This window comes from Grammomys surdaster, unplaced genomic scaffold (genome assembly GCF_004785775.1).
Source record: "Grammomys surdaster isolate TR1022 unplaced genomic scaffold, NIH_TR_1.0 97, whole genome shotgun sequence".
Classification (NCBI taxonomy): Eukaryota; Metazoa; Chordata; class Mammalia; order Rodentia; family Muridae; genus Grammomys; species Grammomys surdaster.
Window position 1 is genome coordinate 3282297 of NW_021604576.1, and position 27956 is coordinate 3310252.

At 41.6% G+C, this 27956-nt stretch overlaps 1 protein-coding gene across 1 annotated transcript; it reads right to left on the reverse strand.

The window, feature by feature from the left end:
• On the reverse strand, positions 1-26370 carry Decr1 (2,4-dienoyl-CoA reductase 1). The gene is made up of 10 exons (XM_028781101.1): positions 26256-26370; positions 13886-14088; positions 11948-12005; positions 11737-11823; positions 10555-10702; positions 5109-5208; positions 3439-3511; positions 753-899; positions 276-338; positions 1-176 (listed from the first exon to the last, which is right to left on the reverse strand). Exons 1-10 carry the CDS (start codon positions 26322-26324, stop codon positions 117-119), a joined length of 1008 nt encoding a protein of 335 aa, XP_028636934.1. The 5' UTR covers positions 26325-26370; the 3' UTR covers positions 1-116.
• Positions 26371-27956: the final 1586 nt, after the last annotated feature.

The following is a 27956-nucleotide window of genomic DNA, read 5'->3' on the forward strand; positions in this document are numbered from 1 at the left end:
AAGAAAACAATTAAAAAAGTTTATTAATCCTGAAGACAAGCAGAAAACCATGGTCCATCTGTATCACTCTAGCCCCTAACTTTAGTGTTAGCGTCACAGATGAAGTCACGACCATCTTAGGAGCCTTTTGTTTTCCTGATGAGTCCTTCGATTACATCCCACTCCTCCTTGGTGACCTGATGGAAGGAAACAAAGTCAATTTAACTGGGTCTGCTAGTGATTAAAACAAGCCCAGTACCCTAACCTGTAACGGTGTATGAACCAAATGGCATTACCTTCTTTAGAGAATTGAATTCACCTGACAGAAATACTTCCTCTCCGCCGTCAAATCTAATGACCTGAGAAAGATAACACAAAGCCCTTCACTCCTTCTGAAAAGTCTCTCAATCATGACCCATCTTCATAGCCCAACTGAATGCAAAGCTCCTCGGCAGCAGCAATCAAAGCTCAGGTTTCAAAAGATAAAACTGAGACACAATCTGAACTTATTTGTTCTGCTCAAAGTCCTCTTTCCAACAAAACTCTACCCAATTTAAAGATCATCTGTAAGCAATGTCTACCAAGGCAACTTGCACTTAATAAAATTAATTTATCAAGGAATACATGTTTAGGATGAGTAATGTGTAAATATTTTACACTGCTTGGAACTAACTAACTATTTTAAATTATATCTATGTTCAGCATTAGGATCGATTTCAATTAGGATCAGTTTCCCCCAACCCCCCAAAAAGTGAAGACACAGCAATGCTTACTGCCCCATTAATCCAAGAGGCATAATCACTGCAAAGGAAAGTGGCTAGATTTGCAAGTTCCTCCATAGTTCCCAGCCGACCACAGGGGATTCTCTCGATCATATCTTTCTCAAATCTTCCAGTCGGGTCCAAACGACTAAAGGCACCCTTAGCAACAAAAGAGAAAAGTTAGGTTAGTGTGACTATCTGTCTGTCTGTATGATCAGGTGTGTATGAAAAGCATGAATGTGCTTTATTTCTCAATTTCACATAAAATACAACTGTACTATAGCATGCTACTCACAGCTTAGACATTGTAAAAAGACTGTCACCAAAATTTGTCTCATTCACTGTCAGCCAAAACAATTCATTTCCCCCAAAATCTATCCTTTAAAAGGAAAAAAAGGTCTACCAAGAATGTAAATGGCTAGCTTAGTTTTTAATTTCTCCTACCTCAGCAAGTCACTACAAAAAGTCAAATGAGGAAGCAATATTCCCAAAAGAGCTCTGAGATTACATCAAGTGAGCAAGAGAGTCATTATTTCATTCAGTAAACACAGAAAAGCAATTCAAATATGAGATGTTTAAGAGAAGTTACTCTATTCTCTTTTCTTTAAAAATAAAAACAGAAAGGGTAAAGCAAAGGCTATTAACTCCAAGTGCACATGAGATCAAGGGAGCAGGGATCTCACTGGCCAGTGTCGGGGGCTGTGATGTGCAGGCATAGCAAGGTGAGGTCAACGCTTGCAGACTCCTAAAACCAGGGTCCCTAACACAGGTGAGGGCATGCCCTGGAGGTGCCAGGTGAGCCTGCAGTTCTCCCAAGGCTGGCACAAGGTAGCAGAGACTAAAAGCCGCAGCTGGTGCAACCTTCATGCCACCAGACCTTGCCAGTTAAGTTCTGGGCTTTAGCTTCCCCTCTCTCTCTTTAAAATGGAATACCTATTAGTTGGTATCAACCCTTATCTCTACTTCTCCACGACACACTCCTACTTGGGAGGCTCTCTGACATAAATGTTCTCATACCTTTTCCATTATTTTCTATAAAATGGGCACTCAAAATATACAATGTTGGGGCTAAAGAGATGGTTCAGCAGTTATGAGCACTTGTTCTTGCAGAGGATCAAGTTCAATTCCTAGCACCTACATGGTGGTTCACAGACATCCCTATCTCAAATTCCAGGAGATTCACTGTTCTCTTCTGACCTCTGTGGCACCAAGCATACATGTGGTACTCGGATGTGCATGCAGACACACATGTGCACTCACACAAAAAGATAAAACTAAACTTAAGAAGTAAAGAAGCACAAGGCAAAGTAATACATAAAGCAGATAATCTCTCCTAGTCACTGGAGTCCAGGAAAGAAGCTTCTGCAACTATCGTTCTTCTGGGATAGTGTGCAGTTATGTGTCTTGGCTTTCACTTGTGTTGCCATTAGATTCTTATTACTGAATATATATATGTGTGTGTGTTATATATATATAACATTTCCATTCACTCTGGCACCTTTTCTTTATATGTCTAACAATTAAATTAATAAATAAACTAATAGTACAATTTCCATTGTAAAATTTAATACTACCTACTAATCAATGAATATACCTTGGTATGGTTTTTATGTAATTTTCTGGGTTTTCAAAGTTGCATCTCAAGAGTAATACATTCTGGCTTTACAAGAAAATAAATTATATGTAAGAGTAAAGTCATCAGGAAATGATGTAAGAGTGAAGTCATCAGGAGATCATGTGAGAGTGAAGTCATCAGGAAATGATGTAAGAGTGAAGCCATCAGGAGATGATGTAAGAGTGAAGTAATCAGGAAACGATGTAACAGTGAAGTCATCAGGAGATCATGTGAGAGAGAAGCCATCAGGAGATCATGTGAGAGAGAAGTCATCAGGAAATGTGAGAGCAGAAATGTGTGGCCATTCTAAACGATGTCCATAAAAATGGTGACTGGGGGTTGTCATGGGTGTCTGAAAAGTTAACGACACTGGTGAGGTGCACTCCTCCAGAGAGAATTTTAACCAGAGGTAGAGTCAGAGACCAGTGTAACTGGCTGAAAATAAAGAGGCACAGGCAATGAGCCAAAGAGAGCGTACCTGAAAGCCTTCCTCTCAGATTTCTAGAGGTCCTTGTAAGCTACAGATATAGTGGCATTGCCACAACTTAAAACTAAGACTATAAGAGTCACGGGACTTTTAAAACATGCAAACATTCGAGAGAAGGGTGGCTCAATGGTTAAGAGCACTGGCTGCTTGTCCAGCACCTAGGCTTCTATTTCCAGCCCCACATGGCAGCACACAACCACCTAGAACTCCAATTCCAGGGCATTCAGTGCCCTTTTCTTCCTCCACGGGCACTGCATGGAAATGGTGAACAGTCAAATATGTAGGCGATACACCCATACACATTAAACACATTTTTAAACAGGCAAAAAATTAAAAATTCAAGGCAATAACATATCTATGATAACAAATTAATCACTAAAATGTCAAAACTGATGACATAAGTATCCGGGAATATGAAGACACTGGCTGCATTATCAGTACTTATACTGAATAAATTTCAAAGATTCTCTCCCTACAACAAGGGTTTCGGATCCAGGCATCCCTGAAGAGTCCCACACAGCAATGAGAATGCACATTCATCACTGTTTCATTCTTTAATCCCTTCACAGTGTTATAATATGCCAAATAAAACTTACTTTGGTTTTGATAGGCCCTGGCTGTATTATGTTGAAACGCATTCCGTATCTACCCCATTCAGCTGCAAGAGACCTAAAAATTAAGAGAGATAAAATACCAAAAATTAAAGTACATAGTGTGCATTCTAAAATAGTGTACTGTATGTTCAAGTACGAATAACCAGGGTTCACTGAACACTCATTGCCTCCAAGGAGTCATACACCATCAGGTAAGTGTTACTATTACTCCCTGTGTTACAAATAGGCAGATTTGCAGAGAGATTAAAGCATTTTTCTTAATTTTATGTTGCTAATCTGTCAACCTCCCAGCTCGCAGAAGACACAGGTAGGTGGGTTTCTGTGAGTTCAAAACCAACCAGATTTACATGTGAACTTCAGGCTCATCCCCACCACCCTCTGCATCTCAAGCTTACTGTTACAAAGGTCATTACATTTCCTTATAGCCTACGCTCTGGATCAAAATGTCTGTAGAAACCATCACAAGTACATCAACTGAACAAGAGATGGATTACACAGTTAATTAAAGTAAAAACACAGCCTTGTTTAACAAGGTTTTAACATAATTGTTGAACTGGGCTTCAAAAGAAATAAGACTCAAACAAAATCTTGAATGTCCTAAATGAAAATACATTATTAAGAGTGAACATGGAACCTGTTTAGAAATGCACTTAACAGTCTACTATTTAACATGATCATATTTTATAGATTTTACTGGCATGTTTTTTATGTGTGTATATTTATACGTATGTCTACTTAATACAGTTGCAAAAGGAGAATGACGTTACCTTAAAAGATACAAATCATCCAAATAAGGAAGATAAGACAGGAAGAGAAGAAGCATAAAAGGGTCAAAGTAGACAAGGAAGCATAATGAAGACAACAAAATGAAGCTAATACAATGCATTAAGATGTTTTATGTAGGGGGGGCTGGAGAGATGGCTCAGTGGTTAAGAGCACTCACTGCTCTTCTGAAGGCTCTGAGTTCAATTCCCAGTACCCACATCGCAACTCACAACTGTCTGATGCTGTCTTCTGGTGTGCAAATGTATATGCAGACAAAGTATCCATATACATAAACAAATACTCTTTTTTTTTTAAAAAAAAAAAAAAAAGGATGTTTTATATAGCCAGATGTGGTGGCACCTGCCTTTACACCTAGCACTTGGAAAGCACAGGCTGGCAAATTTCTGTGAATTAGAGGCCAGCCTGGTTTACAGAGTGAGTTCTGGGACAACCAAGGGCTGTATAAAGAAACCCAGTTTCAACACCCCACCCCCAAAGAAGTGTTTTATGTAATGGCAAATTTGGATCCTCTTATCGTGACTCAGTGAAAACGATACCCTAGTCAGGTATGGAGTTTGCAGTGCCTCTGAGAAACAGCATACTATTTCCTCAGAAGTGCAACTGCTTTTAGGACAAAACCCAGTAAAACATTCCCTCCTGAGAGGCTTATAAAAGAAAAAGGTTTTAACATAATAATGACCTTAAGATACTGTAATTTTGCAACAGATAAAATTCAGTAAGAGAGTATCAATCAAATTCGAGGTCAGTAAAATCAGTCCTGTGGCACAGGAACATGTGATCAGACATAGCCTGTTCCAAATCAGTCTTTCTTTTGACCAGAGAACTTTATCTATTTTCAGCAACACAATTAAGTCAGTAGTGCTCACTTATTCATGGCTTCCACGCCTGATTTGGCTGAAGAACTTGGCATTACAAAGCCTGATCCACTCTCAGCATAGATGGTAGTGATAGCAAGAAATGCAGCTCCTGGAAAGTTAAAGGACTCGGTTAACAGCATTGCGGCTACTTCACAAGACGGGCAGGAATGAGGTCCCGTGCCAAAAGGAATCACAAAATCTAGAAGGCCTACTCTTGTTTGTAAGTTTACTAGCCTTCATCACTGAAAGAGTAATCTAAGAAAAGTGTGTCGTCTTGCTCCTAGTCTTAATGTAGTGGATTGAGTATTTTTGGCCCATGGGAAGTGGTGCTATTAGGAGGTGTGACCTCACTGGAAGAGGTGTAGCCTTGCTAGCAGAAGTGTATCACTGTGGAGATAGGCTTTGAGGTCTCTCAATACACTCAATACATTCAAGTCTAGCCAGTGAGATCTAAGGCCTCCTGCTGGCTGCCTGCAGAAGACAGTCCCCTTCTGCTGCCTGCAGATCAAGATGTAGAAATGTTGGCTCCTCCGACACCATGAGTTCTGCCTGTATACTGCCATGGTTCCTACCATGATGATAACGGACAGAACCTCTGAAACTGTAAGCAGCCCCAATGTTTTCCTTTATAAGAGTTGCCTTGGTCCTGGTGTCTCTTCACAGCAATGAAACCCTAAGACATTGTTTTGGGGATGGCCAGTCTGCACTGTCTGCGATTCTGTGCCTGACCTGTTAATACAAAGACTCAAATCTAAGAGACACATTCCAAGGCCAAGAACTACTTCAACATAAATCAGAATTAAGTTATCAAGGACGTCTATCTCTAGCCATGATGGACTTATACATCACTATAACTGTACAAGAGATACAGATACTGTCATTGACAGCAACCTTACAGCAGGTAGAGAAGAGACGCCATCCTGAGATGATAAGCCTAACGCCATTTTAGAATTTCTGAATGAGAAGCAGTTCTGAGAAGGGATGTGCACAGGAACAGGGCTCAGCTATTTTTCATAGCGTCTCCCTGAGTGTGTGCTGATGCCCCATTAAGTACCTGAGGGTAAACATCATGGAATCTAGAAAAAGGCAGCTGCCATCACAGCACTGAACTGGATGGTGTCCCTAAAGGCTCACAAAGGGCTGGAGACAGAGAGGCGGTACGAATCCTAATGAGCATGCAAAACCTTCTGTAGCCAGCTCAGGAGAATCATACCAAAGAGCTAAGTTAGACTCAAAGGAAAAGCTACTATACCCACCCAAATAAACCCAAAAGATGAGCTGTAAAATGATCATGTGCTCAGAGTAAGACTCAACACACTTCAAAGGAAACCTCAAAACCCAGGATTTGTGTTCACTGAGTTAGAAATGTGGGGAAACCCAATTAATAAAGGCAAAAAATGACCAGAAGATACAGCTGTAACAGTATGATAAACCTGATAAAAGATTTCAAAGAAAACATGTTAAGAGTTCAGAGAAGGCCCTTATATGAGCATCTGGGTAAAGGAGCCTGTTGCCGAGCCTGACAACCAGACTTCAACCCCCCAAACAGTGGAAAGAGAGAAGCTGATTCTGAAAGTTGTCCTTTGACCTCACGCGCTCACTGCAGAATATATCTAAGCATACGTGCACATGTGTGCATATCAAACACAAATAAATAAATGCAATACTAAAAGTAATTTAAAATATCAAAATAGAAACAAACAACATCTATGGCAGAAAATGTAATATCTGAAAATTTAAAATTAAAGGAATGAACTTAGCTGTGGAAGATCGTCAATGAAGGCACAATAGAAACTACCCAATACAAAGGTCACAGGGGAAACAGTTAAAAAGAAGCCAAAGACGAAAATATATGGGACATTCCAGAAGAATATATGTGTAACTGGAGATCTGGAAGGGAGAAATAAAGACTGAAAAAAATCTAATTTGGAAAGAAAAAAAACCTATAAATTACAATTTCTAGGAGGCAAACAAATGCCAAGAGAGGTAAATAGAAGGCAGAAACTGTAAAAACCAGCAATGGGCCACCAGGATAAGGTAGCTCAGGTAATGTCTTCACCCAGCCTTCGTCAGGGACTACAAGGAAGACAGCGACAACTTTAAGATTCTGAACCAAAAATCTTGTCAACTTTGAATTCTAAAACCAACAAAAAAAAGTCCTGAAACTGAAGGTGCTGACTTCTGCTAGCCCAAAGCAGAGTTCACAGCCCCTAATCTGCATCAGAATGAAGTTAAAGACAGTCTTGAGGCTAAATAAAATTAATATTAACAGAAATTCAGATGGACAGAAGGACGACATATCAGAAATGTAGACAAACAGAAAGCATGTCTTCTTGTTTCTTAAATTGACTCTATAAAGTTAGAGTAAAACTGACACCACACACGGAAGTAGCAACTGTGTCTGAGAGTAAAGCTGACACCACACACAGAAGTAGCAACTGCGTCTGGGACATAGCAGAGTCTCAGTAAACTGAGTGCACTAAAAGTTGGAAGAGTGCTCTGCGTTGTGAGAAACCAGATTTTCTACTTTTTAAACAGATATAATACTAGATATGGAAAAAAGCCTGCAAGTTTAATGTTATAAGAGTATGATAAAATATACTTATGTTTATTTAATTACTGTATATTGGAAAGTGAGGTACGGTGGTATACACCTATAATCCCCACACTTTCAAGGCTGAGGCAAGAGCTGAAGGATAGCCTGCTCTACATAATAAAACACTGCCTCAAAACAACAGCAGGAAAGAAGGGAGTAAGTGGTTTAAGGTTGAAGGACCACAAAGAAAGCATTTTGAAGCACATGTCAGTAAGATCTCCTCCATACTGTTAAGATTCTTACTGTCAGCCATATCTGAGAACAGAAACAACATGCAGCTCACCCCCAAGAGCCTGGGGTCAGGAGGGTACTGGAGGGTCCCTTGACAATATGCAAATAAGCATGTTTCTCTTCACCATTCTCACAACTACTTCTCCACATCGAATTCGGCCTTTCAGATCTCTCAAATCGGTTTGTCTGCAAAATGTCCTTGTGTGAAAGACAAGGGATGTGGAGACTTAGTGGCTCCAGAACAGTACAAGGACAAGCAATGGCAGGCACATTTCTTTTTAAGTTACTCATAGCTGCTAACTTTGTATCACCACAGCTGGGCCTCAACTCTAGCTACTCTGTCCTCAACCCTCAATCCCTTGCTGTGTCAATCTCTATCCTGTAAGAAGCAAGAGTGCACTTGACGCTGGTGTCCTCATCTTCACTGGACAACCAGCCAATGACATTCCTAGACTGACCTCCTAGGTGCTGGACTGCCTACATATTTTTGGTGAAGGATTACATGCATCCCCTAAACCAACATCCAGGCTTACCCATACTAGCATGCTTGAGAGATCATAAGTACTTGAGACCCTCAACTGCCAATGCAGTACCAGCTTAGACACATAGAACTCAGCCTTTCCAACCCAGGACCCAGAACGTCAGGTCACAGCCTCAACAGGCAGGAAACGTGGAAGAACAGAAAAGGGCCCCCATCTTTTACAGAGTCTTAACCTAATACATTTATAATGAAGCCCATAGAATTTTAATCCAGGGTGAGGAGTAAAAATAGACTGAAGACTGTTAAAATGAAAGTCAATGAGAAGTGAGTCAGAAAACTAAGGATCATCAGGATGAGCAAGGAAGAAATGAGAGATAATGAAGCAGAGAAAGAAAGTATCACGGAGACAGAAAGAAACAGAGAACCAAAAATGAAGAGCCTACAAAGGGAGAAGAGATACAGACAAAAATAGTGGCAGGATCAGAAATGTGTGTGTGTGTGTGTGTGTGTGTGTGTGTGTGTGAGAGAGAGAGAGAGAGAGAGAGAGAGACAGAGAGAGACAGAGAGAGACAGACAGAGAGACAGAGAGAGACAGACAGAGAGACAGAGAGAGACAGAGACAGAGAAGAGGAAGAGGAAGAGAAAGAAGAAGAAGAAGAAGAAGAAAACACACATAAGCTCGCACAGAGACAAAGGACAAGACAAACAGAGGACACAAAAAATAACAGCAAGCAGGCAGAAAGAGCTGACAATCCCAACTCCCTTCTAAAGTCTATCTATCAGGAAAAAATAAATCAGTAAATAAAGGAAGAGTGTCACAAAAGTCCAGATCCCAATCCCATCTGCTTTGCTTGTAGTGGAGCTGGGTAAAGGACTGTGCTGAGTGCTGGGAAGGCATGGGATTACTAACATCTGTTGCAAAGCTGTGCCTCTCTATGCCACTTTTCACCCTTCTATGTCTTTGGCCATCCTTTCGAAAGCTGGTTTGTGAGTTATGCACACTGGGGAGAGGAAGCGGAATCTCACAGACAAGTTTCTGAACAGAGAGGGGACCAACATCAGCTACAATGTCCTCCATACCCCACTACAGCCACTGAGAGTCCTTGGCCTTGTTTGGAGTACTCTATCTACTCGGAGAAAGTGCCCTAAGCCTCGGGTCCTGACCCCAAATTATTGAGAGGCACAATCTTGTACATTTTTGCTCCAGAGAGCACACAGCATGAGGTCTGTTATATAAAGTCAGAGCAAGAATCTAGTAAACAAAGCGCTCTCTCTCTCTCTCTCTCTCTCTCTCTCTCTCTCTCTCCCTCCCTCCCTCCCTCCCTCCCTCCCTCCCTCTCTCCCTCCCTCCCTCTTTCCCTCCATGTCTCTCTGTGTGTGTTAAGTATATATAAGGCATTACACGCTTTCTATCTATATAGACATTAATTTTAATAAAGAAATTGGTTCAGTCATGGCAAAACTCTTCTAGTAATGTCCATTCAAATCTAGTTTCTTTGTGGTGTTCTTGATCTCTCAGGTGTTTGCAATCTCAAAAGTGTCACCTTCAAACAAACTATTCACCTCAGCTAAAAACTTTCCTCTCTTAAGTTCTGCTGCTACTAGCTTTGAAACCGCCTCCCTTACCACCCACAGCATCTCTCCACATGCCCAAAGGAAAAACATCAAACTTCTCAGCAACACAATGCAGTCAGGGATATTTTACGGCAAATCACCTTTCTTCACAAGGTAACTTCAATGGACTCTGACTTCCTATTTTGGTACTGGAGACTTTCCCAGTCACATGACAAGCCACCTCCCCACAATTGCTTCCCACTTCCTCTGCTCCTCTTCTCTGTCCACATCGAACTCTTTATTATTCTCTAAACACATCTGTCCTTCTCCTCTACCAGGCCTCTATCGAGGTAAAAATAGATTGGAGTCTGTGTTAAGATGAAAGATTATAATGATCAGTGAGTCAGCCACAGGAAGAAGGAGTCGCTAAGTTTCCAAATGTCCTTGAAACGTGTTTACTAAGTCTTCTACCACAGCCTCTGGTAAACGTGGGTCTTCATGCTATGAGTGCAGGCTATCTCACGTACATCTTGAAGTATGCCAGGGCACTGACTCAGCTGAGAACGAGCCCGACTATGATTGAACAGACATACCTTTCTGTGCTTTAATTAGCTGCTTTCCAATCTCTAGTGTCACATAGGCTGTGCCATTGAGAACTATGTCAGTTATGGTCTTCCAACCGTTGGGAGACAGTCTCTCACTGGGAGAAATGAAGTTCCCTGCAGCGTTGTTTATCACCACCTGAAATAAAAGAGGCAAGATGTTAGGCACATCTCAACACCACAGTCAGCTAGGAAGCAAGGCCACGAGATTCATTTGGTCTTTATGTTTCTGGAGAATGTAAAAAATGACCTGTATTCTTTCCCAGTCTCAGAATTCCCAATCCTGTCTTTAAAATTAGTGCAGGCTACAAGGACAACAAAAATAGGTAAGCTTGCTTACCACATAACTACACTTTACTTTGAATAACCACAAAATGCCTTTGAAACAGCTGTGGTGGTGCATACCTGTAATCCTAGCATTTGGAAGGCAAAGACAAGAGGACTGAGATTAAAAGCCAGCCTGGGGTACATTGGAAGTTAAGGCTAGCCTGTGGTACATGGAGAAGGAATCCCTATGTCATCCTCCACCCACAGACACAAATCATCAAAATAAAATTGCCTTTTAGGTTATGCTGTCCCTTAGTTTTAAGTGATGAACTTCACTGGTGGCCTGGTCCCTCACTCCCAGGGAAGGATCTGCTGAGTTCTGGCACAACTTCAGTGTTAGAGGTCTCTCTGAAACAGCTCTTAACAGAGAAAGTGTTCTCTTTGAGACTATTGGAAAAAATAGGTTTTCTCTCGAAAATGAGCCACGTAACAGCAAAGTACTGATTGCCACTCAGGTCCAGGAAGCAGAAGTGTATGGTATTTCTGACAGTTTCCCTGGTTTGTGCCATTCTCTTCTACTGAGAGACTGACAGTTATCAGGAAAAGCTAACCCAGTCAATCACTGAAACCAGCCTCTGTGCTCTTGGGTAACTCCTCCTGCTATTATATAATCTCATTAAATAAAGTATAATCAAGTTTGGTCTGTGACTATAAATGTGTTTTTTAAGTATTCCTGCGAGGTAATGGCATAGAAGTCCAGCCAATCTCTTCTCTGCTTTAAACAGACCTGGCTTTGTCCCAACCTGGCTCTCACTCATTTCAACAGCTCATTCCCTCTGTGCATCCTGGTGATGCTCTCAGAGTCAAAGCCTGTGCGTTCAAAGGCTTCAGCCCCGTGACACTTACATCCGGATGCCCTGCAACTTTGATCAGCTCCAGCACTGTGTTATGTACCATATCAGGATCTCGAACATCACACCGAATCGCATGAACCTGCAAAACGACGAAGAAGGAAGAATTCAGTCATTTCCAGGCTTCCCAAGCCAAATCCACAAGTAAACTACATAAATATGTTATAATCCCCACATCAGAGTTAAAGGGCTGCTGCTAAATATACCTTATTTCCAGTTTTAGAAGAAATCTCTTCTGCAGTAGCTTTCAGAACATCAATATTCCTAGAAATAAATACAGGGAACTTCACATGAGTCCTAAAATGCTTTTATACTGTAATTTGTAACTTTCTTTTTTGTTCTCCAGTCTAAAGAACATAGACAATTGACCGTTTAAAGAAAAACATTTCTGTAAAAGTATAAAATTTATACTTATATAAAAATCAGACTGATTAATTTCATTTTTTAAAAGTTAAATTGAAATATATCTGTGTAGAGGAATTTTAATCCAGCAGCATGGCTGCTCTGGATTATGGTATGATCTCGCTAGAATACAGACACACCCTGAATACATACCTTTAATCCCAAACAATGATGTCTACTTGAGGGACAGACAAAGTGAGGCATCAGAGAAAGATTTGACAGGATGGGACATATCCAACTCTTACAATAGCAGGCCAGGAAGAAAAGGGGACGTAAGATAGCAATGGAGAGAGAGAGAGAGAGAGAGAGAGAGAGAGAGAGAGAGAGAGAGAGAGACAGAGAGAGAGAGTGTCAGAGAGAGACAGAGAGACAGAGACAGAGAGAGACAGAGAAAGACAGAGAGAGAGAGACAGAGAGAGAGAGAGAGAGAGAGAGAGAGAGAGAGAGAGAGAGGGAGAGAGACAGAGGAAGTAGTTTTTACGGGGACAGTTTTACAGAGACAGATTGCAGAGAGAGTACACTAGACACAGGTAAAGACAGATGAGCCAGAGGATGAAAAGGACCCAGAAGATTAAACAGATTGCTAGAGCAATTCAGTGAGAAACTGAGAGAAGCCAGATTGAATCAGTCAGCTTGGAGAGGAGTTTGAGCCACAACAGCTGAGTTGAGCCAACCAGCCAGAGTTCAGAAAGAGCTAGAAAGGGTGAGCTCAATCAGCAGTAAGCAGCCGAGACGACAATTACATCAGGAAAATGAAGTTTACTTTAATATATATAAAATTAATTCATGAAATTAGTTACTTTTGTATAGCACTATCTACATATCAAATTATTTAGAAAGGTTTTGTTTTGTCTTAGAAACAGGAACTTATACAATCAATGTTGCCTTCAACTATTATTATTAGACAGTGTGACCTTGAATCCTTCATCCTCCTGCCTCTAGTTCCTACATGCTAGGGCTACAGGTATGTGCAACTACACCTGACTTACTTATTGATTTAAATTATTCCCTTGATTAGAATCATTACATCCATTCTTCATTGAAAGAAATGTACTCCTGTTATAATACTCATGGGTTTCAGATTTAAATTTATGAGTATGGGTAACTCTATGTGATCAGTCTTACATAAAACACAAAAAACCATGAATGTCAACTATATAGCATTAAAGTGAAAATAATATTTTAAAATTCTTACACATTACAACATTAAGAACATAATAAACTTTCTGTCCAATTTGCATTTGTGAATGACAGCCTACTAACTGTCACTTAGGTGGGCAGAAACTTTAACAAGGACAAGATTCAGATTTCATAGATGGTACCAGGATAAGCCCAGATAAGAACTTCTGCCTGTGTGGCTTTATATACATCACAATATGCATTTTGAAATTCTTGTCCACTATAAAACAACCATAAGGGTTGCACTCATTATTCTGGTATGAGGTTACTTATCGATTGAATTAGTTAGAAAGATAAGGACTCCAACAGAAATGAAGAAGACCACTTCAATGGAGTCCTTTTAAACTGCACCTTCATATTCAGAAAATGAAAACTGCAAACACCATCAGTTTCATAACCACTACTATTTTTTACAAATCAAATTGCAACTAAATTTTTCCAAAGAGATTTATTTAATCTATCTATAGATTATTTTATATAATATGCAATCAAATAGCCCTGGAAAACTGTTTTTAATATTGCGACAAAGGGAGTTTCTTCACCGACTCTCAAGTGACACTTACCTGCTGGCTATCACACACTGGGCACCCAGGCTGGACAGGAAAGTTGTCATTGCCTTGCCTAGGCCAGTACCTCCACCCGTAATGAAAGCCACTTTTCCTTGAAAAGTATTAGGTGGTAGCATAGGCTTTAAAAGGGGCGAGAAGAATTTAGCCTGTGGAGCATCAATGCTTTGATACAGTGTTTTCGTTCCAAAGCTGAAGAACTAAAAAGAAAAAAAAAAAAAAACATGAGTTGAGACCTGTACTCCTGCATATTTACAAAGGGAAGAAATCTAACTATCCATCATTATTGCATTTAAGAATCTTTTGCTGAATTAAATATATTAGGTGAAAAGTAGTATAATGAGGTGGTTTAAAAAGCATGGGCTCCAGAGCTTAGACAGCATAGGAAAGAAATCCCTCCACAGTCATATAAGCATAGGAAGTTCTTAAACTTCTTTGTGCCTTAGTTTCTTCATCCATGAAAATGAGACCAATAAAAGTATCTCCATGGGACATGTAAGGATTTCACACATTGTTGTAAGTAAAATAACTACAGTAATACTTAACCCAAGGAAGCAGTGCACAGTGTACAGTGCACAGTACTCTGGTATAAATGGTAGCATTATCATTTGCAGGTGCTATGTTTACATTCAAGCTTAACAAGTAATACAGCTTGTGGAACAATGGTGGTGTATTCCTTTAATCCCAGCACTTGGCAGGAGGCAGAGGCAGATCAGAGTAAGTTCCAGGACCACCAGGGCTGCACAGAGAAACCCTGTCTGGAAAAACCATAAAATAATATTAATGATGATGATGATGACATAATCTAATACAGCTGGTAGACTAGTGCATCTGCAGCAGAGAATCAGGCGTGCTAGGTCATCCTCAGACACAGCAAGTTTGAGGCCAACATGGGTTATATGAGATATTCTTTCTCAACTCTCAACACACAAAAAACATAAGGCGTTTTTTGGTTTTGTCTTTTAAAAGAATATTTGATCCAGGTAGTGGTGCTGCACACCTTTAATCCCAGCATTCACTTGGGAGGCAGAGGCAGGCAGGTCTCTGTGAGTTCAAGGCCAGCCTGGTCTACAAAGCTAGCTGTAGAACAGCCAAGGGTATACAGAGAAACCCTGTCTTAGGGGGAGGGGAGAATAACGTACTTGAGCCAGGTGAGTGGCACACACCAGTTACCACAGCCATTCAGGGGGCTGTGGCAGGAGGATCACAAATTCAAGGCCAACCTGGGCCATATAATACAATCTATTAACAAAAGAATAATTTAGATGAAAAACACATTTTGCCTTTGTATTATTGAAGACAATTGTGGTGGTTTAAATGAAAATGGTCTGAGAGGCTGACAGGGACTGGTACTATTAGGAGATGTGGCATTGTTGAAGTAGGTGTGGCCTTAGTGGAGGAAGTGTGGGCTTCGAGGTCTCAGATGCTCAAGCCAGGTCCAGCATCTCATTGTCTCTTCCTGCTTCCTGTGGAACCATATGTAGAACTCTCTGCTACCTCTCCAGCACCATGTCTGCCCATGAGCCACCATGCTTCCCACCATGACAACAATGAGCTGAACATCTGAACTGTAGGCCAGCCCCAATTAAATGTTGTCCTTTATAAGAGTTATGTGGTCACAGTGTGTCTTCACAACAATAAAAACCCTAAGACAACTATTTTTAAACTCTTTATGGAGTTTATCAAATGCCTTTTTTATGCCAAAAAAAAAAAATTAAGGCAGGTAAGATGTTCTTGCTATACTTAAAAGGAAGGGTAAATAATTCAAATTAACTTAAGGATACTTCTTTTGCTTAGCTTTGTATTTACAGTTTAAAAATTAATTACTCATGAAAAGTACTGCTATTCTCAAACATTTTAATTATAAAAGCAAACGTCAAGTGTGGAAGAAAACACACAGTAAAAACCAGCACTCATTTAGCGATTACTAGGGGGTAGGATTATATGCCAAATCATGTGAACACCACAACCACTGCATAGCAGAGGCTCAGAGACGTTATGAACATTGACAAAGTTGCAGCATCAAACTCAGACATAAGCTGGCAAACTCTGGAGCCCACTTCTAAAACACCCTGACACACTGCCTCTGGCTGACCTCTAAGATCTTCTCAAGCTTCATTAATACACCAGGGAAGGATATGACATTTCCCATAAAAGTCAAGTTATAGTTGCCAGACCAAAATTCTAGATCTATCATTACCTGCTAGAGTTTTTCTGTATGCTATCTAGCTATTATCAGATGATCCATGGTATCTACAAATTACTCCCAAAGAAACAATCAGGTATGTGAGTAAAGAGTTAAAAAAAATGGGCTGTCCAACTGAATTTATAGTTTCTTAATTATCAAAAAAAAAAAAAACCCACAATGTTTAGGGGTGGGGGTATAGCTCAGTTGTCAGAGTACTGCAGGGTAAGCCCTGGATTCAATGGCCAGCACTATAAAGAAAAGTATGTTTAGGTTTGGTAGGGCACACCTGTAATCACCTGTAAACACACTTACAGGCTTGCAGATGAAAAGGTCAGGGTCATCTCCAAATACACAGCAAGTCTAAGACTACCTGGTCTCGATTAAAAATAATACAGTCAGGACTAAGACAAGAAGAAAATAACAGTAAGTAGTGAACTATGTAGTACCTGACCATGCCGCCTATAGACAACAGCCATAATGCAATTTCTGTTGTCATACTCATTTGCACACTAGGAAACTGACACTCTAAAAGGCCAAATAACCCACTTTTAAAAATAGCAAAGGATCTGGAGAGATTCCATCACTGACGTAACTATCTGTAAGGCCGGCTCCAGGCAATCACTCCGACGACACTTTCTTCATGGTATGAAGCACCCCTAACATATGGCATACACTCACACAGACGCATAAATAAATATTTTAAAATAAAAAATTTTTAATAAATAATAATATGAAGCTAAGGGTTGACTCAACTCCAAGAAGTGTCTGGCTTCAGAGTCTCTTCCGTACTCGGTTATCATCTCTAAGTGATGAGGTTATGAATATTTCTTTCTTTTCTATTAGTTTTAAGTATTTTCAAAATCCACTGGGCAAGTATGATCTTATTTAATAATCAGGAAAAATCATCACTAAAGGTCAAGTTTTGCAAATCTGGTTGTCTCATCATAATTGAATCATCATATTGACAACACTGATTTATTCTCTCTCTCTCTCTCTCTCTCTCTCTCTCTCTCTCTCTCTCTCCCTCCCTCTCTCTCCCTCGCCCTCCCCCCCGTATCTTTTTTGCCACGAAACAATAATATAAGCAACCTACAATCATCTTTTTCTTCATAACCAGCAGATTTGCTTAAGACTTCCACCCACCTCCACAGCCACTCCATTAAGACGATGAATCAGGAAATGAACGCAAGTGGACTGATAAAGTTGTCACTATCTGGGGATAATGGGAAAAAAAAGTGCTGCGATCTTCCAAAGGCTCTGCCCTGAACTTTTATTTATTTGTGGTTAATCTGTGCAGGAATTTGAAGCTTTGTGAAAGATAATTAAGTATTTAAATATATACCGGACAGCATTTTATCAGCCTTCTAACAGGCAGAGGAAGCATACAAAGGTAAAAATATTATATTTGATAATAGAAACCCCTACTATATTAATGAAGCATCATTACCTCTCTTAGTAAGTTCATGTAAACTGACTGATAATAATCTTATGAATTCCTTTCCTGCCACTGAAAGGGAAAACACAGGCTTGCTAGTCTAATTGACACCATCCTCTGACAACTGACAGCACACGTATGTGTGAGCATGAATTCAGCCGTCTCTTTGCCTATTCACAAGTTGTCTACTAGTCATGAACATGACTAGATCTCACAGGACCAGGTTGTGACCATGCCTCTTTCCACAAGGCATTATCCTGAATAACCCAAAACTGCACCTTTCTCATTAGGAAAACCAGATGCAACGGAAATGGGCCTTGGATGACCTTCAAATCTCACACTGGTTTTTTCATGGCTTATTTAAAAGTGAATTGAGCTTTTTGCTTTGTTTTGTTATTGGAAATAATACCTTTCTCACCAGCATTGGTTTCTTTGTAGACCTTTGGTGTTCTGAGCCTTTAAAAAACTTTCTAAAATCTTCCTATTTTGGAAATGCCAACTGATTACATGTTGAGCTCTAAATCTGCCTTAAGAAAATTGGCCCTCACCCCCTCCCGTACCCTTACTCATCAGCCTCCTACATCGTATCCAGTGTGTACATTACGGGTGATCACACTTATCCTCAAAACGGAAAATCTGAAAGAATATTGTCTGAATCCTTCTCAGGAGGGATTAAAAACCATAGATGAGATTCACACCTAAATGATTTAAGGATATTTTGTTAGCCTAAAATAAGTAAATTAGCTAAAATAGATACATTGGTAGTCTTAAGCCAAATATGTATTATGAAGCTAGCACAAAGTCTTGAAACCTTGAATCAACTTAAAGATGTTGGGGGAAATTCACAGAAAACTCAGAATTCATGCCAAAACTACTGAGTAAGTACAGCCTTGAACCATGCCCTCCTGAGGTGTTTTGCTGCCTGCCGAGCCTCAGATCATAAAGACTGTATGTCCTTCCCCTTCAGTGGCCTCCCCCATTTACGGGACCTTTAGTGACCTGAGGCATTTGAGTGAAGAACCCTTGTCTAAACAAAACCCAAGGATAAGTATAAAAATCGGTGAGACAAGTTTGGGGTTCTTGTAGAGGACATTGTTTGTGTTGTTTTGCTTTTTTTTTTTTAACCACAAATAAGCTTCTGACATTTCCACATAAAATAAATATCTTTTTAAAATAGTACTTAAACATGCTAGGTTTCTTTAAAAAAAAAAAAAAAAAAGCTAAGTTTCAAATCTGTAAAATTCATTAAGCAATAGAGTTTCACAGGAAGTTGTGAGGCTGAATGGATTAATATTTAAAAACTACTGGCTCAGCTATTTTGCCACCAACATCATGGCTATTGATCAGGTCTGCATAATCAAACTCCATACCGCCAAAACAAGGGCACATCCAGAATCAAAGACAAAACCATACACTTCAATTTTCTCTCTCCCTGTCTGTCTGCCAGTCTCTCTGTCTCTCTGTCTCTCTGTCTCCCTCTCTCTCTCTTGTGTGAGTGAGTGAGTGTGTGTGTGTGTGTGTGTGTGTGTGTGTGTGTGTGTGTGTGCGTGCATGAGAGAAAGTGGAGTGGGGGACAGGTGCATGGGCATGCCTGTGATAAACCTTGTATATCATCCCCAGTAATCGTCAGCCGTGTTTTTTGGAACAGGGTCTGTCACTGGCCTGGGAATTGCTGACTAGCCTAGACTGGCTGGCCAGCACTCCACAGGAGTTCTCCCATCTCTGGTCCCAAGCACTGGGATTATAAACGTATACTCCCTGACTCAGTTTGATATAGGTTCTGGGGATTGTACTCAGGTCTGGAAAGCTGCCCATCTAGTATAGCCTCAGCTTGCTTCTCTAAAACTACTTCATGCCGGTTCCAACAAGAAACTTCAGTTACTAATGCTGCAGCATTCCTAAAGCTTGCCAAGAACTTTCACCTTCTAACCTTTGCTCTATTTCTCTCTCCAGCCTGAGCTACTCTGTTTTCAATTTAGCAGAATCACCACTCCAAACCAGGCAAGGTCTCAACATTTCCCCTCCCACTTGGTGCCTACTTCTCTGGAGGTCAATTTAGCAACATTGATCAAAATGTCACATGTACTACCCTTTGATCTAGTCCCTCCACATTCAAAAATGTATCCACTCATTATGTAGCCGGTGGAGAAAGGGCATTTTGTACAAAGACATGCATTAAGGGGAAAGAGGTGAGCTCAGTGGTAAATGATTTGCCTCACATGTACAAGGCCCTGGGTTCTATTGCCAGCATTGAAAATAAATGATATCCTTATCAAAATCCTACCTAGCTCTTTACAAAAGTTGGTGAGACTATCCTAAAATGAATATGAAACTGCAGCAGGCTTGAAATAGTCATAGCTATTCCTAAAGCATGGACCTATTACCCATGAAAAGGACACAACTCACACGCTGAAGGTAAACATTGCCACAGTTTGCCCAATTGCTCAACGAAGTAAGTTGCATATCAACAAAGGGAAACATCATTTATTAAGAGAAAGATGCAAAGAAAGTGATGTATGTTCTGTGTGCTTTTTAGAAGAGGCTGTGTTCCTATACGTGTTGACACAAACACAAAAGTTTCTGGGACAATCCACAGGAAACTAGTCAGTGCAGTCCACTCTCAGAAGAGTTCTTATGAGACAGGCACAGCATAATACTGTTTGAGTAGTCAATGTATTCATTAGATTATATTTCACTTGAAATATCCAACACAAAATTGAATCATGTGACACAGGAAGGTTTGGGATGGAAACAACAGTCCAGAAATGAAGCACAGAAACAGTTCATAAGGACGCCTCCTCATTTAACATGCGGCTGAGAATTCCATAATAGACAACAAACCCCTTCCACGGTTCTTTCAGGGAGAGGGGTAGGGGCTGAGTGTCTGTTGATTTGCATCAGGTGAATATTTTTAGATCAAATTTACTCTGACTCAGATTCACACAAAAGTGGGCATTTGTGCAGACTACTCTTTAATGGTCATATAACATGTTTGGCAAAAACTGGCTAACCACGTATTTCAAAGTGTGTGTTGGAAAAAGCGTATCTTCATACTCGTTCACTTTTATCTCTCACTCTCCGAGGACTCCCTGTATTGCCTGCCCACGAAGCCTTCCATTGCTGATGCAATTTGTGTCCATTTGCCAGAATGGGCTTATCTGTGCTAGCCACATGATCTTTTTAGTGTCCAGACACTGCCTTTTCAGCAAAGCACCTATGGTTCTTAGCAGGAGGCATGTGGCAATATAGGGACAGGTGTGCTCCATGTTCTCACGTAGAAAGCAAAGTTCTTAGAAAGGAAGAACTGCCAAGCATCCTGAATGCCAACTATGACCCTACAAACTTAAACAACTAAGTTGTCCAAACTCTTGTCACCCCTGGCTCTTCACAGGCCATGTTAAGCCCATCTCTGTAACCGTGCACACCGCCTGAGCACGCCTACCCACTCTATAACCTACAAGAGCACTGCACAGAAGGCTGGGATGCTGTGTGTCTGAGGAGCTCAGATCTTGTTGCCACAGCAACCAGCCTGAAAGTAAAAGAAAATGCATTGCTGGACCCCAAGCTCCAAAGGCTAGGCTGAATCATGCAGTTGCCAGGAGCAAGGCAGAAATTACACTTCTGAGTAATGGTACATCCCATAGCAATGAACCAACATTTTTGAAAAAGTCATTACTCTGTCCTATGGGGTATACTTCCTACCGTTATTACAGTTCTTATCTGTCTGCACACTAAGATGTTTCCCGGTACTGTACAATAAAAGAAGATGAAATCAGCCTCAAATTAGGAAACGTTCTGAAGTACTCCACTGGAGTCTTCACTCCTGTCTGCCTTGGAGACATATTTTACTGATTCCCTATTACATAAGCCAAGAGAAACATGACCGGCACTATTGAACCAAACAGCAGAGTCACTGCTCTTACAAAAGGATTAGTTAGATTGGAGGATTTGCTTATGTGGGAAATTATTAGACAGAAAACAGACATTAGGGTAAAGTTCATCCACTTAGTTTTAGCAAGTTTTTATTGAGCATCTACTATGCTCCAAGCACTATTGTAGGCAATGATAATACAGCAGTGACAAAAAGATATACTATTCTACCCTTGGTGAGATTAGATTTTGGGGAACTTGATAAACAAATTAAGTGAACTATACAGTATATTAAGCCTTGGTGGATGTTACAGAATAACATAGAATGGAGGTAGGATATTGTTACAGGTAAAAGGAGGGCACAGCTGCACCCAAAATGCCCGTGGCAAGTGCAGTGGATATCTGATAAGATGCTAAATGGCACCCCTTAAAGCAGCCTGATCTTCCTTCCCCCCCCCCCATCTTACCCATTCATTTACGGCTCTCAGTGTACCTCCTAAACCCTATTCTACTGCTAGTGTCCACTGTCATCCATTACCCGGAGCCACATCACCTCCCATCTGGGAAGATCAGCCAGTGTTGACAACATGTCTCCTTCTTTGCCACCACCCCACTGCCTTTGGGAAGCTCTAAGCCCTTCAAGACAGCTATGGTTGCCCAGTAACCTAGCTATCACCACCTGCCTCTTTACACTACACCAACCACCTGGACTCAGTCTGAACCCACACATAGGCTACTCTCTTGCCTAGAACTTTATGGCATCTCAGGGGCTGTTCTGAAACTCCAGCTCCTATCTCCCACTGGACATTAGAACCCAGTTTTGAGGTGGTAAGTATGTCTAGTTCAGAAAGTCCAGTTAGCAGGCACAGTTGGATCTTAGAACAAACCTTAACCTAAAGATCTGTTACTTAAGTATCACGGAAGACACAATTTCAAATTGGGGGCTGGAGAGATGGTTCAGCAGTAAAGAGAACATACTGCTCTTCTTGAAGACCTGGGTTTGGTTCCCAGCACCTGAATGGTGACTGAAAACATCTAGAATTCCAGTTCTAAGGAGACTGACGGCCTCCTCTGACGCCCTGCGGGCATCAGGAATGTATCAGGGGCACAGACACACATGAAGACAAGACATTCATACACATGAAATAAAAACAAAACAGTGATAATTTGGGGTTATCTTCTTCAGAATAGAAGAAAAAGACAGCACTCCTCCAGCGTCATCCCCAAGCTCTCCAGTGTTGAGATGAGGAGTCTCCTGTATTTTTCCCACATCCTAAGACACAAACTCCATACATCAAACCATAGGATCTTTCAGAAATAAGCCATGACCTTCATTTGTTGATGTACGTTATTCTTCAGGTTGAAATTATCTCTTTGATAATTCTTAAGTACTGTGTATGTGTCTGTGGGTTTGTACGTACAAATGCGTGCTGTGCTGTGCCACGGTGGCTTGTGTAAGAATGGCCTCTATAGGCTCACCTCTAGGGAATAGAACTATTTGAAAGAATCCCAACAATTAGGAGGTGTGGCCTTGTTGGAGGAAGTGTGTCACTGGGGATGGGCTTTGAGGGTTCAATAGCCTGTGCCAAAGCCTAGAGTCTTCCTGCAGATCCAGATGTAGAACTGTCAGCTACCTCTCCAGCACCATGCTCCCTGCCACGATGATAACGGACCCACCTCTGAAACTGAGCAAGCTCCCAATTAAAGACTTTCTGTTATGAGTTGCCTTGGTCATGGTGTCTCTTCGCAGAAATAGATCAGTGACTATGACAGGTGCCCAGCAAGGGCAGAAATGGGTGTCAGATTCCCTGGAGCTGTACTTCTAAGTGGTCGTGACTAGCCAATGTGAGTGACGTATAGCAAGCTTCAGTCCTCCGAAAAAGCAGCGAGCAATCATAAGCACTGAACTATCTGTCCTGCCCTAGACTGAAATACTGGCCTTACAATCTGACTTCTGGGATCCACCTTCTCTGGGCAGTCTTTTCTCCCTCTCTGTGCACATAGCTTTGTTCATCTATGCATTATAATGCACCATGTTTTCAGTCTGTTGGAGCTGGTGGTATCTCATTACACTATCATTTTTCATGTATTTTTATGTGATCCACAGTGATAAAACTTCCAGCTTCACAACATGGTATACACAGTCACTCATGTAACACGCCTGCCTCTTCCATGTTTGCTCTGTGCCAGGGCCTGTGTTAGGATCAAGCAGTGAGCAGTGAGATATAACGGAATTACAGACGGAATAATAGAATTTTAAATAAGATAGAGACAAACTTCATTTTTTAAACAGAGAAGTATTACTCTGCACTTTCTTTAACTACATTTATGTTATCATTCACCAGGAATCACTTTTATAAAAATAATAAAGCGAGTACTCTAGATAAAAACAGAAGGTCATACAGCGAGCACCAGCGAGCACAAATCTACAAACATGAGCACACGTTCACTAAGAAAATTTAGCCTTACTGAAAGACACAGTGGCATGGCCTTTCTGCCTCCGGTTCTTTCTCACACCTACCCGGGTTGCACTAAATGTATTTCAAAGTACAATCCTAAGTTACTAACCATGCTCCAGAAACGTAACCGAGATATGCCCACACTGAAGGCAGGTTCGCCTTTCCAGCCGGGGAGTCTCTCTGAAGAAAGCCCCGCAATTCCATGTCATGATTAACAACTGATTAAATTAACAGTTTTATTGGAGAATGAAATAAACTACGGGCAAGGTCCTTCTCAGCAGAGGGAATGTTAGCTGTTGACTGGATTGAACTGAGGCCTTCCTAGGTCAAGGTTCAGTGTAAAATATCATTCACAGATAGTGCTTATGACAACTGAAACATTTCTCTCACACATAACGTTATAGCTATTATATATTTACTCTCAAAACCATGATGTTGCTCGGCAGCTTCCAATTCACAGATGTCATTCCTTCCCTCATAGGCTTCAAACTCCAGCCTTCATGTGTCACGGAGACAGGCACCTCTATTACCTTTTGTAAATAGAGTCTCTCTACACATTCCTGACTGTCCTTAAACTCAGTGTGTGGATGAGGATGGCCTCAGACTCACAGAGATCCACCTGATTCTGTCTCCCAACTGTTGGGATTAATGGTGCGCTCCACTACACCTGACTTCTAATGTGTTTCTCAAGCAAATGAATTTCAAAATGTCAGGTTGCCAACTTTTTTTTTTCCATTATTTCTTTTTCTTTCTCGAAATGGGCTGTGCAATGGATGGTATCAGTAGAGTGGGATTCTGGGCTGTGGCTCTGGTGCTGCAATCCTATGAGCATCTGTAGGTCACAGAGGCACTGCGGAAAGGACCAGTTCTCAGAAAAGGAATGTATGTGTGTGTGGGGTGGGGGTGTCTGAGTTTGTCTTTGCCATGCTACATCGTGTTTAAAAAGAGAAACTGTATCAAGGCAACCTGAGCAGTGAACAGACCACTTTCCAGAAAAAGGTCCTCTGACTTGAAGAAGTCACCACACCTATTGCTGCCTTGAGGTTTGGAGCCTCTTTCCAGCCTGTGCCCTGTTCTCTCTCCTGGGCTTCTCTGCCCCTACCCCCAGGACCCCTGCCTCTCACACCTCCCTGCCCCCCAGTACCCAGATCTTTCGAAGCACTCCCACATTTTTCTAAAGTAGCACTACTGGACCTATCTGCTAAACTCAGAGCGGGTAGAGATGGAGCATCAGTTGATGGACTGAATTTTCTACTTGGATAAGGAAATTCTGATGTTTAGCTTAAGACTTTTAACAGAGTTAGAGGCATGGGTTGTCTCAAACTAATGCTTTTTGTTTTCTCTTCTTCCTCTTCCTTTTCTCCCCTGGTTTCTTCACTTGCGTGTTTCATTTCCATTGTCGACCCAGTGGGAAAATGTTGGACAGCAAAGCAATATAAGGTGGAGGGAAACAGAACTGGATTCCACCGTGAGATGCACCTCTAGAGGGTGACTTGAAAGGTGGCTTAGGTTTTGACATTTTCAAATTACTTTACTTCCGTCGTGCTTGTTTATTTGGGGGAGAGAGGCCTGTGCCTCAGCCTGACGAACAAGAGTTCCATCCTGGGATCCAACGGTAGAAGGTGAGAACCAACTTCCACAAGGCTTTGGCTTTTCGTTTATTTACCTTTTTATGTGCCTTTGTTTTTTATAACTATAAATAACTATAAAAATAATTCTATAGCTATAAGTAACTATAGAAAATGAAGTCATCCCTGCCATGTCCCACAGAACATGGTACTGTGGGTGGAGTGGTGGGGAGCTTGTAAAAGGGCAACAGTGCTCAGGGAAGACTTCTTCAGAAACTGAACTAACCTAGTAGCCTACTCTTTCCCTTTCCTACCCACGAACTGACAGCTATGCCCTTCAGGCTAGCTTTGACTAAGGGCTTGCCACTGCTAAAAGTAGGTAAAAGGTTCATGGATTTCTTCCAAAGTAATGTCTGGTTTCCACATCTCAACAAAATCCTGTTGTTCACTACACAGACGAGGGTTCACCCAGCCTGCTACGTGTGTAGCATTCCCTGTTTATTTACAAATGCAAGTTCCCTTATTGGGGATTCGTGTCTCCACCCCAACCCACCCCCCTCATTCTCTCATCTCCCAGGGCTCTGAGACCTCCGGCTTCTCTATTAGTTGGGTCTCTCCGATCCCCTCATTGCGTCCCTGTAGTGTCCTCCCCAAGTTCTGGAACTCTTGTCCCCTCACCCCTCTCCCTGCACCCTTTGCTCCCCCGGACGCCTGGCATCTCCCTGCACCCGAGGGCCCTCTGCCCTGTTTCAGCTGCCTGCGTCTGGTGCCCCTGTTCTCGCGCCCTGCGTGCTCAGCTTCGCCTGTGGAAGCGAGCCTGGCCGACACCCACGCCGCGCTGCCTTACCCTCTGAGAACCGGGGTCGCAGGGGAGGCGGGACACCCCAGCAAAGAAGGCACGGCCGAGCAGCGCCATGTCTGCAGCAGAACTCTGTCCTTAATGCCAGGGTCCGCCCCGGCCCGGAAGTCTGAGTCCAGGCGGAGGGAGGAGCCGGACGAGGCTGTGACCGCCAACCGCCGAGCCCTGGGAGGGGGCGGCTCCCCGCCGGCTCTACGCCGGCTCTACGCCGGCTCTACGCCGGCTCTACGCAGTTCTCGGCTCCCTCGGAAGAGAGAATTTTGTCCAGAGGGAAACGAGTTCGGGACCAGCCCCTGCGCAAAACAAAAGTTTTTCGAAACAACAAGACCTACAGTTTGTCCACCGAATGAATGCCTTCCGGTCAGTGTTTATTCCTCCAGGATGTAAAGCTGTGGTCCATGGGAAGTTCCATCACATAACATCAGATTAATATTTTGTGCTCAGAGCATGGCCTCTTTTCTAAAGCCAAGCAGGCCGTGAAATGTCGGGCGGCACGTCACTGCCTATTAGAAGAAGCTTGGCTCTGACTCTCCAAGCTGTTGCTTTTCTCTCCAAGGAAGGAGTGCACACTTGAAAAGCAAATGCACAATTATAGTATAAATGACTTGGGATGACAGGGTTTGAAATACACAGGGCACTATAAAAGATGACAATTTTTCAGACTTGAAAAAAATTATTTATTTATTGTGTGTATATGAATACAGACACATCTGAAGAGGGTATCTGATCCTATTACAGATGGTAGTGAGCCACCATGTGGTTGCTGGGGATTGAACTCAGGACCTGTGGAAGAGTAAGTACTCAGTGCTCTTAACCATCTCTCTAGCCTGGCTTGAAATTAAAAACAAAACAAAAAACCGCCTATCCTTATCAGGAAAGAAAAATCCTTAAAGCTATGTGTCTTGGTTTGTTTTCCTGCCGGAGTAATAAAATACTCTGATCCTGAACCTGACTGGGGACAGTGAGGTAACTCACCTGGTGAAGTAACTTGCCTCCAAGCCTGAGTTCCATCTCTAGGTCTCACAAGGTAGAAGAGGAGAGAACCGATTCCAGCAAGCTGTCTTCCGAGCTCTGCACAAGTGTGTTTGAACACAAAATAATAGATCTATTTTAAAAATTTAGACATTTTGAAAAACAGGAGAAACTGTTTATTTTAACTCATGGCTCCAAGTCCATCATGAAAGGAAATCGAAGGAGCAGGAGCTTGGAGATGTGCTCACACTCTGTTGGAAGCCAGGAGGAAGCGGTGAATGTGTCTTTAGTAATCAGGCCTCTTCCTCCACTTTGTTCAGTCCAGGATCCCCTGCCTGGGAAATAGTCATGCCCAAAAGAAAGACGGGTCTTTCCACATCAATTAACACAATCAAGATAATGGCCAGGCCTCAAAGGCCAGTATGTCATGATTATTTCAAGTTCACAGTTAAAAACAATTGCTGTAGCTCTGCAGTTTGTCAGCCTGACACCCAACCTCATTAATTTTAGGCAATAAACTTCCACCTCTGTCCCTATAGGCTCATAACCATGTTATAATGTAAAATGTATTCAGTCTAACTTTAAAAGTCCCGCATAATCTTTATCGATTGTAACACTTTAATATTACAAAGACTTAGGTCGTAAACAAATTACATACTCCTGACACATAATAGTACAGAGAAGAATTCCTATTCAAAAATGGAAGACCCAGGATAT